At 39.2% G+C, this 13,972-nt stretch overlaps 2 protein-coding genes across 7 annotated transcripts; both read right to left on the minus strand.

The window, feature by feature from the left end:
* Nucleotides 1-869: 869 nt before the first annotated feature.
* Nucleotides 870-5,586, minus strand: syt19 (synaptotagmin XIX). Its single transcript, XM_079825419.1, has 7 exons — nt 5,484-5,586; nt 5,021-5,216; nt 3,712-3,773; nt 3,097-3,504; nt 1,923-2,042; nt 1,741-1,852; nt 870-1,616 (listed from the first exon to the last, which is right to left on the minus strand). The coding sequence occupies exons 2-7, from the start codon at nt 5,193-5,195 to the stop codon at nt 1,306-1,308; spliced, it is 1,188 nt and encodes a 395-aa protein (XP_079681545.1). The 5' UTR covers nt 5,196-5,216; nt 5,484-5,586; the 3' UTR covers nt 870-1,305.
* Nucleotides 5,587-6,080: 494 nt separating this feature from the next.
* Nucleotides 6,081-13,904, minus strand: LOC307131294 (C-signal). Of its 6 annotated transcripts, none has more exons than XR_013817146.1 (7): nt 13,611-13,904; nt 13,313-13,364; nt 12,649-12,836; nt 12,408-12,566; nt 8,785-8,895; nt 8,300-8,689; nt 6,081-6,534 (listed from the first exon to the last, which is right to left on the minus strand). XR_013817146.1 is itself a non-coding variant. In XM_079824862.1 (7 exons), the coding sequence occupies exons 1-6, from the start codon at nt 13,755-13,757 to the stop codon at nt 8,576-8,578; spliced, it is 771 nt and encodes a 256-aa protein (XP_079680988.1). In that variant the 5' UTR covers nt 13,758-13,835; the 3' UTR covers nt 6,081-6,525; nt 8,546-8,575. The 6 variants fall into 6 exon arrangements, 1 of the variants encoding a protein (XP_079680988.1); XR_013817147.1 differs by having other exon boundaries at nt 6,081-6,411; nt 8,434-8,689; nt 13,611-13,859; XR_013817148.1 differs by having other exon boundaries at nt 6,081-6,434; nt 8,412-8,689; nt 13,611-13,859.
* Between the last annotated feature and the right edge of the window lie 68 nt (nt 13,905-13,972).

Here is a 13,972-nt window from a genome sequence, read left to right on the forward strand (position 1 = left end):
GTGCAGCTATTTCAAATGCTTTATTCAGAGGACTGACCTGTCTGTCAAAACAACAGATAAGCTTCATTAGTCGGACGGTGTTAGAGAGCCATCTTGTGGATACAGTTGGTAACTTGTCCTTCGAAAACAAACAATAATAGCCTACATCTGATTTAAATTAGCTTGGTAAAACACGGACTGGATTTTTGAGGATTTTGAAACAAGTTTTTCAGTTAATTTTGCTATATTGTCACACTTAAAACTTTGATTCGGCAATCCTCTTGTACCAGTGTCCTCTTTTGTGCAAAGAATTCTATCCCTAGTGGTTCCATTGTTGTCAGCATTAAATATGAGATGGATTTATTGGGTTATAGCCTATAACATGTTTAATGGTTAAGAAATATTTTGGTTCAACATTCTCACCTGTTAATCAAACTTGCCTTTAACTTGCACAGATTTTGTTTTATTTGTACATTTCAGGAGGTTGTACTAATTTTTTCATTTTTGCAACACAGCATTTTATCATTTTGATAAGAAAATCCTTATTAATATTGACATGCTTCTTTGGTAATTGATCAAGCAGACCTGTTGGAACATTGTATTTCCAAGGAACCCTAATATGTCTTTTGCATAAAGAGTAATTGTTTCAGTGGGGTTGTTGTGTACTGTTTATATAGGCCTACACACACACACACACACACACACACACACACACACACACACACACACACACACACACACACACACACACACACACACACACACACACACACACACACACACACACACACACACACACACAAACACGTTATTTTTCTTAATTAGGCTACTTAAAAAAACATTCTTCACATTTGACTGATGAAATAAGGTGTGTGAAAAAATGTAAATATCACTTTTGAACTCATTTTATTGTGCATCATTTCCAAACAAGCTGTTTTTTTGTTTGTTTTGTTTTAAAAAAAAAAAATGAATGCTAACGAATTACATTAAAGTGTGAAAATATATAGCTGAAATTAAATGACAGCTATGAAATTAGCCTTGGCAAGACAATGATGTCTGTCCTTGTATTCCAAAAATGTTTAAAATCTAATTTCATCTAGATTAGAACAATACTTAACACAACTCAGTCATATAGTATGAAAGAGTTTCAAATCCAAGGTGCCAAGAGTATCCATAGATGAAGAAACCTTCGGCGTTTTTTTTTGTTCCTGACAGTGTCCATGTTGTTTCCTCATTCCAACCTGAAAACACTATGGAAAACACACACAACGGTCGGAAGTACGACCTCCCCCCTTGGGAAATGTGAGCGTGTGTGTGCGTCAATATTCAGATGAAGATGAAATGCCACATAGCGATTGGCTGTCGTAGTGATTGCATCATCAGCTTCCAGTGCTCATTCTCTGAGGTATTTCCCTTTATGAGGTGAATGGTTCCAATCAAGCGCTTGGAGGACTTCTCTGAAGGCTGAAGCTCGAAAACCGACACTATAATGGAGCCCTCTCTTATCTGATGATGATCTGATAACTTAAAGGTCAGGACCTCATTAAACACAGTCACCTCACAGCGCTGCTTCTGCGTTGTCCTCTGATGTCGAAGTTTGCACTGGTTGCAGTTGACGCTAATTCTGGCATAGAGAGCTGTGAGAACAGTGAACAAACACCGTACAATAATTTAAAGTCACTTTACAGCATTTATTAAGCATGACTATGTTCAATTGTAAATATACTTTTGTTTGTTGTTAGTGGATTATTCCATCCTCACCTCTCTCAGTTTTATTGGGATGACAGACTGTGCGGATCTTCAACACTCCCACCTCCAGCCTCTGAGATGTAGGCAAGTATTTCAGAGAAAGCAGTGCCTCACCAACCATGTCCTACACAGAAAATGTACCGGTTGTTCCTCATCTCATAAATCCGAATGTGTTGTGCTGGGATTGCACTTACTTTCTTGGATACTTTCAGATCCTGTCTTAACTCCAGGGGATATGATATCTTCAGCCTGTTCAGGGGAACACGAGTCTCTCCCAGAATTCCATGTCTTGAGTATTTATCAAAGTCCCTAACCTAAAAGAAATTATCTAAAAATGAATTATTGCGTCATGGGAACGTCCGTAGGCCTGTCGCGATAGTCAATAAATCTTTGCTCATTAACAAACAATAACAACACAGAGAATTTTGAGTCTTAAATTAGTTAAATAACGTCTTAAATGAATTTAAAGAGTTGTGAGGAAATAAGATGTGAGATCCGCGCCATGTTCGGCAGCAGCTGTTCTTAAAGCAACAGGAGCACTGATGATGCCTGTCATTAATGTTTATCAAAGAACAAAGGGAACAGAGAAAATTGGTACTTTAATGATGATTAATCTTTATTTCGTTTATTATTTATGCAGTTTAGAAAGGTGTTTGATAACTATCACATTTCTATATATGTCTAACAGGGAAGGCACAGGTAAAAATAACATTTATTATAATGGGGTTATGTAAAGATTGTTTTAAGTTCCCTTAAATTAAAAGTTGTTTTTTTTAAAGCCTAATAAATGTTGAACTTGGTAGCTTTCAGTTATACTGTAATGTAACGTCATTAATGTTTCATAGAGACATCAGTGATACTGGCCTTCATTCATAAAAACATGACAATACAACACATATTTAAAAATGCTGTAATTTGGAGAGTAACTGAAATTATTACTATATAAAAACATTAAAAACCTATTAATCGTGATTAATTACAGAAAAAAATGCGATTTTAATTAGTAAATTTTTTTTAATCGATTCCCAGCACTACCTAAAACACAAACATCCGTTGCAGTTTTCCAGCTGTTTATTCAAGTGCATTTTTTTGTTAACAGACTGAGAGTCCATTGCTTTTTTTGTTTTGGTTGTTTTGTTAATTTATTATGGATATTTAAAGTGCTTTCCGTTTTCAGTGTTAAATAGTCTTTAGAAATAAAAGTTTATTGATCTTTGAAAAGGTGTACCTGCATTATTATGCCATTATCATTATTTTAGATGAAAATGGTCTCAGAACGATAATATTATCGTTTGTCGCAATAATTTCTTGGCCAATTTATCGTCCAGCAAAATTTGTTATTGTGACAGGCCAGGCCTGTTAACATACCTCAAATCTAACTGTGACTCTTGATACTTCCTCCTCAGCCAGAGCACAAGAGAACTGATCTCCAAACACAGGACTGCAGCTCTTCTTCACTAGACGTGTCTGCCACTCGTGCAGCACACTGTGCAGGGAACTCTTCTCCTCATCTTCTCTCTCTGCCCACAGCACCCGCACCCAAACAAAAGGGTCCACACTGTGACTGAAGTCTCGCACGGCCAGATCCTGGGCATCCAGTACCGTCACCACCAGTCTGGACTGCAGCTGATCATAGAACAGTGAAAAGCGCAGAGATCCCTGGATGTGCTCCTCTTTAAGATCAGCCATGTCATCCAGGTCTAAACTACTGCCCAGGTTGGTGCAAGAGGGGCCAGGGGACAGTCGGTGGCTCAGATCCTTATACTGAACCTCCATCTGATGGACAGAGTGTGTATCTGGTCTCATTTTCTAGCATAGTCTCTTATTGGATGTTTAGAAATAGACATACTGTTTGGCAACCAAAGCAAACCATATGCAAAACGTGTTTGTCAGAGCAAGCAGAAACTATGGAAGCAAACACAGTACAAAGTGGTTCCATTCCAGGGTATGAAGATAATTATGGTTTATGTAAATTAATATTACCTTAGAACCGCGTGTTTGTGTAGCATACTGAAAACCTCCACTTTTAGCCGACTGGCCATCTGCTAACAAAATTTTCACAGGAATCATATAGAAGTTGATAGATATTTTGCATAAACCATGCAGATGCAGCATGCATTCATTTATTTGATCACAAATACAGTAAAATTACTCTTCAGTGTCACATGATCACATGATTTCAGAAATCATTCTAATAGGCTGATTTGGTGCTCAGGAAACATTTCTTAATACAACTATTTTTGTGAAAACCGTGATCACTTTTTTCATGATTCTTTGAAATAAAAGTTCAAAAGAACATCATTCATTTGAAATGAAAATATTTTGTAACATTGTCACTTTTATCAATTTAAAGGAACTCTCCACTATTTTTGAAAATATGCTCATTTTCCAACTCCCCTAGAGGTAAACAGTTGAGTTTTACCGTTTTCGAATCCATTCAGCCGATCTCCGGGTCTGGCGGTAGCACTTTTAGCATAGCTTAGCATAGATCATTGAATCTGATTAGACCGTTAGCATCTCGCTCAAAAAAATGACCAAAGAGTTTCGATATTTTTCCTATTTAAACCTTGACTCTTCTGTAGTTACATCGTGTACTAAGACAGACGGAAAATTAAAAGCTGCAATTTTCTAGGCCAATATGGCTAGGAACTATATTCTCATTCCTGCGTAACAATCAAGGAACTAACGGTCTAATCAGATTCAGTGATCTATGCTAAGCTATGCTAAAAGTGCTACAGCCAGACCCAGAGATCGGTTGAAGTGATTCCAAAAAACGGTAAAACTCAACTGTTTAGCTCTAGGGGAGTTGGAAAATGAATCAATTTTCAAAAAAATTGGAGTGTTCCTTTAATGCACCTATACTAGGGTGACCATATTTTGATTACCGAAAACCAGGACACTCAGCTCGGCAATGAGACCCTCAAATGATACTCGAAGTTTACTCAAAGATTCCTTATTAATTTCAATACATTTAAAGTATGCCCCCTCTGTATGGATAGAAAATTGTTATGTTAGGGCCAGGACATGTCCTGGGAAAACAGGACGTTTGGCCACCCTACCTATTCTGCATAACCATAATAATTATTTCAGAAACAAAAAAAAAAGAAATCCGGCTGACCCCAAAATGTTGTGCTGTAGTGTAGATCTAATGAATCATATACATCTTAAACAATACTGTGCTACATAGTATGTTGAATGCTTATCTAAAACTACAAATGTTAATGGTAATAAACTACTAATCTTGTGCAATATTAGGTCAAATATAAATGTCAACATTAGCATGAAAACTTACCAGCTCTTTGTGAAACAGGAAACTGCGTACAGTAGTGGTAAATCTGCCATATCAAAAGACAGAGGGCTATAAGGAAAAGGACCGCAGAAATGCCCAAAATACTAAACTCCACTTCATCTGAGAATAGCAGACAAATTTCTCCAAAGGACTGACTCAAAATGGTAAAGAAAATCATGTCTTTCTGCCATGTACAGCTCTGGAAATGAAGGACAAGAAGTTACTAATGATGAGTTTATAGATATCAGTTGCTATGCATTCAATTATAGTATTCAAGAATCAGATTTATATTCTATAACGTAAACTCTTCACACAGTATTTTATATACTATAAAGTATATACTACATAAAGTATTTAGAAATGCCTATTTCGAGATGCTCTCTAGGGAAGGACAGAGGTGGATCATTGAAGGTTTCAGTGTATTACATTTTAAAAAGTTAAGCGCTAATAAAGAACCAAAGCCTACCTTTTCAAGCTTTAATTTTCCTCCATTTGTTCCATTTTACGAATAAACTTCTGCCGGAGTGGATCCATATTCTTACGCAGCTGACAGTGATCACCTGACAGGTGATCCGCAAACACAAGAGCAAACCTGTTTGATCACTTGTTCATTCAGTTCTTATTAAACAAGCGTCACTTGCACTCCATTCGCGAATCTATATCTGACATATAAGATGGATACCGTGTGTTTCATTGGCAAATGTAGAAGTGCTCTTATTTCTTTACTACTCCACTACGCAAATTCAATGGCCAGTTTATCACTGCCTTATATCCAAATAGCAAAGGCTTGTGAGATGAGATAATTGCCCATGAAAAGGAGTGTCAGTGTTGTTGATGGGAGAACCTCCATTTACCTTTTAGTAAAAATAATATGCATAGAAATGTCATAATCTACTTGAAAAAATCTAGATGATTACTAAAGTAAATCATGCACTATGTAATGAAATATAGCTAAACCTAAAGATCAGCACTGAGCTGTTTACTTACTCGAAAGGCTACATGTTCATAAGAAAACAGTTACCTCAGTTACGAAAAAGTAAATCAGAATATTCAAAATATGTTTCTGAATGCAACTTTATTCATACATTATGCAGTTTTATAAAATGTTAACAAAAATACTTATTAAATGTCAAAACAATCTTTAATATGAAAACCATTCTACAACACATTTTATGCTACAAAACAATGAAAAAATAAATATTAAATAGGGAGAGAGGTTGCTTTTTGTCCTTTTCCGAGGAATGAACACAAATGAGATTTAAATTGTGAGTAACATTCAGAATTGTGTCTGCATGTTGTAGGTACACAAGGATAAGTGTCAAAGTTTGTTCATAATTTACCAGGCAGGATGTCATCATCATTTCAGTGCCTTTAATGCCAAGTTGACAATTACACTGCTCAAAAAATTAAGGGAACACTTAATCATCACAGTATAAGACCAAGTCAATTAAACAGTGATATAGAGACAGAGCGTATTTAGGCCACGCCCACAACGGCGATCCAACGCTCTCCATTGACTTTGCATTGCGTGAGGCTGCCTCCTTGTCATTTCGGACTTATAACAAAAAACAGAACAATGTCTAAAAGCTGCAATGTGACAAAGTGTACAGCAAACAAGCTAAACAACCCAGAAATAAGTTGCGACCCAAAAAAACGAGCATTTAAGGAGACAAAAGTGGATAAAGGCAATAAAACGTGAATCTTCAGCAGGAAGAATGGATACATTTTGGGATCCTGACACTCAGTATGCCTATGTGTGCAGTAAACATTTTGTCACTGTTAATTCAAATATCCAAATGTCAGTTTTATATATTATATTTCCTGTCTCTGATTTTGTTCCCCTCCAGTGGGTGTAGTTCTCAGTGTAATATAACGTGTCACGCTCCGTCTCAATGGCCTGTATCCACTTTTGTGTCCTTATAAGCTCGTTTTTTGGGTCAACAGCTTATAAAAACGTCTGGGAGACAGCCTCACGCAATGCAAAGTCAATGGAGAGCGTTGGATTGTTTTCCCCCCCGGTGGGCGTGGTCTTCAGATTATGACACCTGTCGCTCTCTGTCCAGTTAGGAAGAATAAATGATTGTGAATCAGTTTCTCCTGCTTTGGTGCAAATGAAAGTGACAACAGGTGCACAGGAGAAGACAACCCCCAAAAAGGGAATGATTTTGCAGGTGGTGGCCATAGATGATTGTTCTCTTCTTATTCTTCCTGACTGATTTGTCTTAAGTTTTGTGTTTTGTTAGGGTCCTTGTCACTGTCTATAGCATGAGGCAGTACCTACAACACAATCAGGTTGCACAGGCAGTCCTGCTCCTCCAGGATGGCACATCCATCTATGCCGTCCCAAGGAGGTTTGGTGTGTCTCCCAGCACTCTTTCAAGAGCATGAAGGAGATACTGGAGAGCTGGATAGGGACGTAGAAGGGCAATAACCCAGCGTGTGAGAAGCACTGCTAGAGCCCTACAAAATGACCTCCAGCAGGCTACTGGTGTGCATGTTTCTGACCAAACTGTCAGAAACGGACTTCATGAAGGTGGCATGAGGGTCCAACGTCCTCTAGTGGGACCTGTGCTCACAGCAGAATTGGCAAGTCTGCCATTGGGACCCCATTCGCTTCACAGATGAGAGCAGGTTCACACTGAGCACATGACAGATGTGAAAGAGTCTGGAGATGTCGTGGGGAACGTTATGCTGCATGTCACATCAACCAGCATGACCGGTTTGGCGGTGGGTCAGGAATGGTCTGAGGAGGAATATCCTTGGAGGGTCGCACAGACCTTCACGTGCTTGCCAATGGTTCCTTTACTGCTGTTAGGTACCGGGATGAAATTCTCAGAGTCACTGTCAGACCTTATGCTGGTGCAGTGGGCCCTGGGTTCCTCCTGGTGCATGATAATTCCTGGCCTCATGTGGCTAGAGTGTGTAGGCAGTTTTTAGTTTACGAAGGCATTGATTCCATTGACTGGCCCTGACGTTCTCCAGATTTAAATCCAATTGAGAATTTCTGGGACATTATGCGAGCATCCGAAACCGCCAAGTAGCAACGCAGACTGTCCAGGAGATCACTGATGACCTGATCTAGGTCTGGGAGGAGATCCCCCAGGACACCATCCACCATCATCAGGAGCATAACTAGATGTTGTCGTAAGTGGCGGCCATACACACTTCTGACTTACATTATGAGTTGCTGTGAACTTCATTCAAGTTGGATAAACCTGTAACGTGATTTTTGGTATGATTTTGAATCCAGCCCTCAGTTTGTTGATATTGGTTTCCATTGACTGTTGTCACATAATTGATGAATAATTTAGAAAATTTATAGATTTTCAAATTTTACATTTTATTAATTGAGATCCAATGTGTGTTTTTAAGTGTTCCCTTAATTTTTTTAAGCAGTGTATTTAATCATGATCCACTCCATTCGCTGTCACATCCACACAAGACAAAAATAACCCTGAACAAGAATATAGATTATTAAATATGTAAATATACATATATGCAGCAAAACAAAAACAAAGCCTGTATTGCTCTCATCTAAAAAAAAAAACATCTGCAGAATCACCAGGGAAGTTGTTCACCAGTATAGTGAAGAAATGACCCATGATCCTTTTCGGCCAAACCACCAATCACAGACAATACTGAGGAAATGCTTTCTTCAGGGCTCAATGGTGCCTGTATAGAAAACAATCAACAAACCACAAGAGTGTATCACTCGTTTTAAGTTTTGGTTAACAGATAGCAGTGATGAAAAGCAGATAGAGACTCACTTCAGGTCCACCCATATCAGTGCGTACCCAGCCTGGATGCAGAGCCATACACAGGATCCCATCAGCCTCTAGGTCCACTGCCAAGCATCTGGTGACCATGTTCAGTGCACTCTGATACAAGGCAAATGCAACTCAGTATCTCAGCCGATATGTTCACGGACATATTATCTTTATCCTTGAATATGTAAAACTGTGCTTCAACAAAGGAATCAAATGTTCAAGCATTTGGAAGACATTTTTATCCAAAAAAATAATAGACATTCCCTGCAAATTAAAGGGGTGGTAAAACACATTATTTTGAAGGCTTGATTGTGTTTGTGGGGTGCACTGTAACATGTGTTCATGCTTCGTTTTAAAAAAAATTGCCTTATTTGTCATATATTTGACCTTTATTCAACACTGCTCTGTCCCTCCTTGTAAAACGGTCTGATGCTTTCCGGGTTGTATGAAGCCAGTCCCTCAAAAATACGCAGTGGGCTCTGATTGGTTAGCTGGCCCAGTGTGTTGTGATTCGCTAACCGCCTAGTGTACGTTTGTCGGAAACGTCACGCCCCTTACCGGAGGCTGTGCTTTGGTCATAGAAACAACGGCGTCAATAAAACCATCTGAGCCCGAATCAGACCCAGAACATTTGAGTGAAGATGATCGAGCAGAACCTGTTCAGTCCTCAAGAGTAAAGACTGCGGATCTATAGTGATCGCTACTGAATGGCACTGTTACTTTTGTATTTTTAGAACGATTATAGCCAAATATCTGTCGCAAGAACTAACCCAAAACGAACACTAAGCACTGGCTTTAACTAGTAAGTTAGCCAAATCACACACAGAACCATGTTTAGCAAGCCTGTAGATAAACAATACATAAAAGCTCTAATCAAAGAATCATTTACACTAATGCAAGGTTCGCTGTTGAGATTTTAACGTTAGTGTTTGTAACGTTAGGTGTTCGTCGGATAACGTTAAGTATGAATGAGCATTTAACAGACTGGTTTGCAGAACAGCGTTGTCATCTGTTTACTTCCTTGCTACAACCTATTACAGGAAAACACATCGATGAAAAATAAATCAGACTTACAGGTTGTGGCCCATAAACAGCTTCTGTTTGTAAATCCAGCTTTCAGGACAAGCCGTTGTGCATATCCTGTATTGAACTCGCGAAGTTTGTGGAAGTTTGTGTTGTCCTCCGTGAAATGTGCAGCGCGCGCGTCGTGCATCCACGCACCGGCAGTGTTTTTTTCACGCAGCTGACGTTGTGCAAATCTGGCATTGAAATCGCGAAGACGGTGGATGTTTTCCTCTGTTAGATGTGCTTAGATGTTAGATCTCCTCTGCAGGGAGCCCTGCGCGCGCCTGATTCCCCGCTGACTCAAACACACGTGCATATAACATGCTGTATGTTAAACGCTCTGCAACGCACCCCCGTCCCAAGGAAGGCTGAACAGAGCAAGTACCCCAGACCTGCAATCCGGATGAAAATAACAGCGTTTCCTCGGCATCGCGGCAACAACACTCCAGCCTACTATACCACAACAGCGCCGCGATACAAAATGGCCTCACCCCCCCTTATTTAATATTCTCGGAGGAGGGGTTTATGTAAATATTGAGCCTGTTGATGTCACCAACCCTGGAGGAATGTGTGTAGTCGCCTGCTGGCCGTTTGCTGTAGTTCTTAGAAACTGATTTCTTTAAAAGCAAAAATCTCCCCTTGCTTTAAACTTTGAACGTTGTAACTTTGCAGATGTTGTTTATGCTCAAGCAGCAACATTACACGCTAGCTAAAGTTAGAATAGTGAAATCGTGGTTTACCACCCCTTTAAATCAATTGAAAATTCTTGTTTTTTAAAAATGCCATATTTATTATAAATGATTTATCCATGCACTTTTATCATTATTTTTTCTAAATTCATGTGCCCTCATAATCTTTAATCAAAATAACTTCCCCCTCCCTCTTGCAATGACTTATTTTACTGACGCGAGGGCAGGGCAACCTGTCAGCAATCCAATCAATTCCCGATGGAAAAAAAGTCTTGCCCCACATTTGAGAAGGGTCTGTCTGCATCCCGCAGTACTACAAACCACACCCCTACAAGTTACGCCTACTACTACAAGTTACACCTCCCGCAAAGAAACAAGTGTGGATGATGTCATTGACTGAAACAATCTTTTCAAGTAAATTTATTTTGTTTTATGTATGAAATATTTGTACGGCAAACTTGCATTGCTTTGAATCTTATGAAATAACAGCTATAAGTAAAACGTAAAAGAAATTCTACAATCAAATACAAACCAATGGTAATTACAGCTAAAAACCTATCCGCCACCCTAACCCTACCCATACAATAAAATACAAATTTACTTTAGAATTTCAGGTCGTGACACAAATCGTGAGTGGGGTGCCATACACACTACTGACTTACATTATGAGATTATTTGAGAACACAAATACTCTTATCTCGCTGAAATCTTGACGGATTTACAAATGGTTTGATTTCTTACAAACGTTATTAATGTGGCGATAATTCTAGATGCTTGAACAAATTATGAATAATTATTCATAAGTATGCAGTGTCATAACTACATCTCTAACGTTTATAACAAAGAGTTTGAAAATCGGTAGAAAATTTAGCAAGTTATGGTTATTTAAAAAGTACATAAACCATTAAAACACAATGTTACGAGTGAGCGAGCAGACTGTGACAAGATGGCCGCCAGGTGCGGATGTCGACCTCCATTGGCCAGACGCGTGGACGAGACATCTAGCCTTTATTATGTAAATCTGTGCTTACAAGGCCCTAGTTAGGCACTAACTAGCTGGTTCGGGTGTGATTTAATTGCGGTTGGAGCTAAACTCTGCAGGACAGTGGCCCTCCAGGACTGAGTTTGGAGACCCCTGGCTTGGAAATTTGATGCTGTTTAGCTCTATGCTGCTCTTAGCTGTCATGTTAGTGGCACGAGTCGGTGGGTGTGGCTACAGAATCAGGCGTTGTTCTTCTCTTGAGGCAGTGGTTCATTACACTCTCACGTCATAGCCAGGCACATTCTGAAATCGATCGTTTGCTGGGCCTGATGTCAATAAAAGCTTTTCTTTGACTAACAAGGATGTTTTCAGCTCTGAAACTTACAGGATATTCTTATATTACCATGACCTTTTATATATCAAAGGCTCAAGGGAAAGTTGATTTCTCAATTCATGACCCCTTTAAAGAAATTCAAACAAATACCATTTTGTGACTCTTTGTGTGGTGACAGATCGCTGTATCGCCTCAGTTCAAGCGGCTTGTGAACTGATAATCTCTTCCTACAAGTTAATTTATAGCACCAAATAAACACGAAAAAACATCAGAAGTAATTCAACCGAGGAAAGATGTCCGTACACACCCTTTTTCAAGTCCACCAACATTAATCTACAAAGTCTCCTGACTGTTTTGTCAGACAAAATGGCGGATTCTGTGTTATGATTGGTCAAATCACCTGTCAATCAAACTCCCGGCGAAGGGTGGATTGGCCGTTTCATTATAGGGGGCGTAACTTGTAGTAGGGGCATGGTTTGTTGTACTATGGGCACAATACAGGGAAGTAAAGACTATTGCAGCTTTCATTTCATGCCAACACAATATCACAAACCTTTGATGTTCTGTAGGGGTACCATTTGAAACTGTTGGCACGATCACCCCAGTAGAGCTCAACTGAACCCAGCAGTGATGTCATATTGATGACTGCTGCTCTGTGGATGCCCATCCCTGATCCCTTTGCAGCTGCTCGCTTCAGCAGTGGGAGCATGGCCTGCATGACAAGTGCGATCAGTAGGTTAGATATGTGATGAGAGTAGATATATTGGGTCTAGATTTATACTGAGAAATGAAACCTTGGTGATCATCAACGGTGCAACAGAGTTGGTATGGAAGTTTTCCAACATCTTCTCAGCAGTGACTGTCTCTAGGTTTGCAACAACATTAATTCCAGCATTGTTGATGAGACAGTTGAGACCCTCCTCTTGAACCAGCTGTTCCACCTCAGATGCAGCTCTTTCTATACTCTCTTGACTGATGACATCTAGTAACAGAGACGTCCACGATTAACACTAAAGAGTCAGGAAAACAAACTCAATTTTTTAAATACAGCTTTTTCTAGATCAGTGGTTCATTACTGGTGTCCACACCCAAAAATGGGTTGCAAGTTCTATTTGGTAGTTTTTCCTCCACAGCAGAGAGAAAAAATATGCAAAATGTAAATAATGAAAATGCCCCACATCCATCAAACCATTAAGAAAATAATGGAAGATGGAAGAAAATCTAACCCTACCCCAACTACATTAAATAGCTCAATGCAAACACTTCCACGGTTGTTTAAGCATTTATTAAACGGACAATTTCATTGTAGTTAATGGTAATATCAATACATTCATCCTATGAAAATAAAAAAAAAGTTTTGTTGTGTTAGGTCGCCACCTAATGTTCAAGATAAAATCTGGGTCATGAAGCAAACCCAACTGAGAACCACTGTTCTAGTCTAGACACTGATGCACTTACCCAATTTAATAATGTGTATGTTTTGGTGCTCTTCTGCCAACCTTTGCAATTCCTATAAAGGAAATAGGAATTTTAAAAAAATGTGAACTATAATAGTATAATATAAATATAAATGTTCCTTACACATTCATATGAAAATATTAATGTTGAAATAAATGCATGTTGATCGTACTTGTCAACTGCGCATGTGTGCATTCCCATACAGCTAATACGATGACTGTGAATTATCTTGGGCTGGTTTATAATGTTTGTATGGTAGGCCTAATGCAAATATTACACTGTCTGCTCACGACATTACCTTGGCTCCATCTGGATTCCGAGCAGTAGCGATAATCTTCCCGGGAGAGAAGCCTCCCGTTAATAGACTCTCAACTATCTGCAGCCCAAGGCCTCGACTGGCCCCGGTGACCATTACGTTTGAACAGTTTTTAAATGCATGACTCATATTGTCACTTTATTCGAGAACACGAAATTACTTTTCTGTCCCGCACAAGCACAGCTTGATGATGACAGAATCGCCTATAGTCACGTGGTCCGGGAATCACCTGTCTCCACGCGTCACCACACGGTTCCCGTATCTCCGCTTCACCATATTGACTTATTTAAAGTAGCTTTATTATAAAACACGACCACATGACCCACAAAATGTCTTGAACACAA

This window comes from Gobio gobio (genome assembly GCF_949357685.1).
Source record: "Gobio gobio genome assembly, chromosome: 9".
Classification (NCBI taxonomy): Eukaryota; Metazoa; Chordata; class Actinopteri; order Cypriniformes; family Gobionidae; genus Gobio; species Gobio gobio.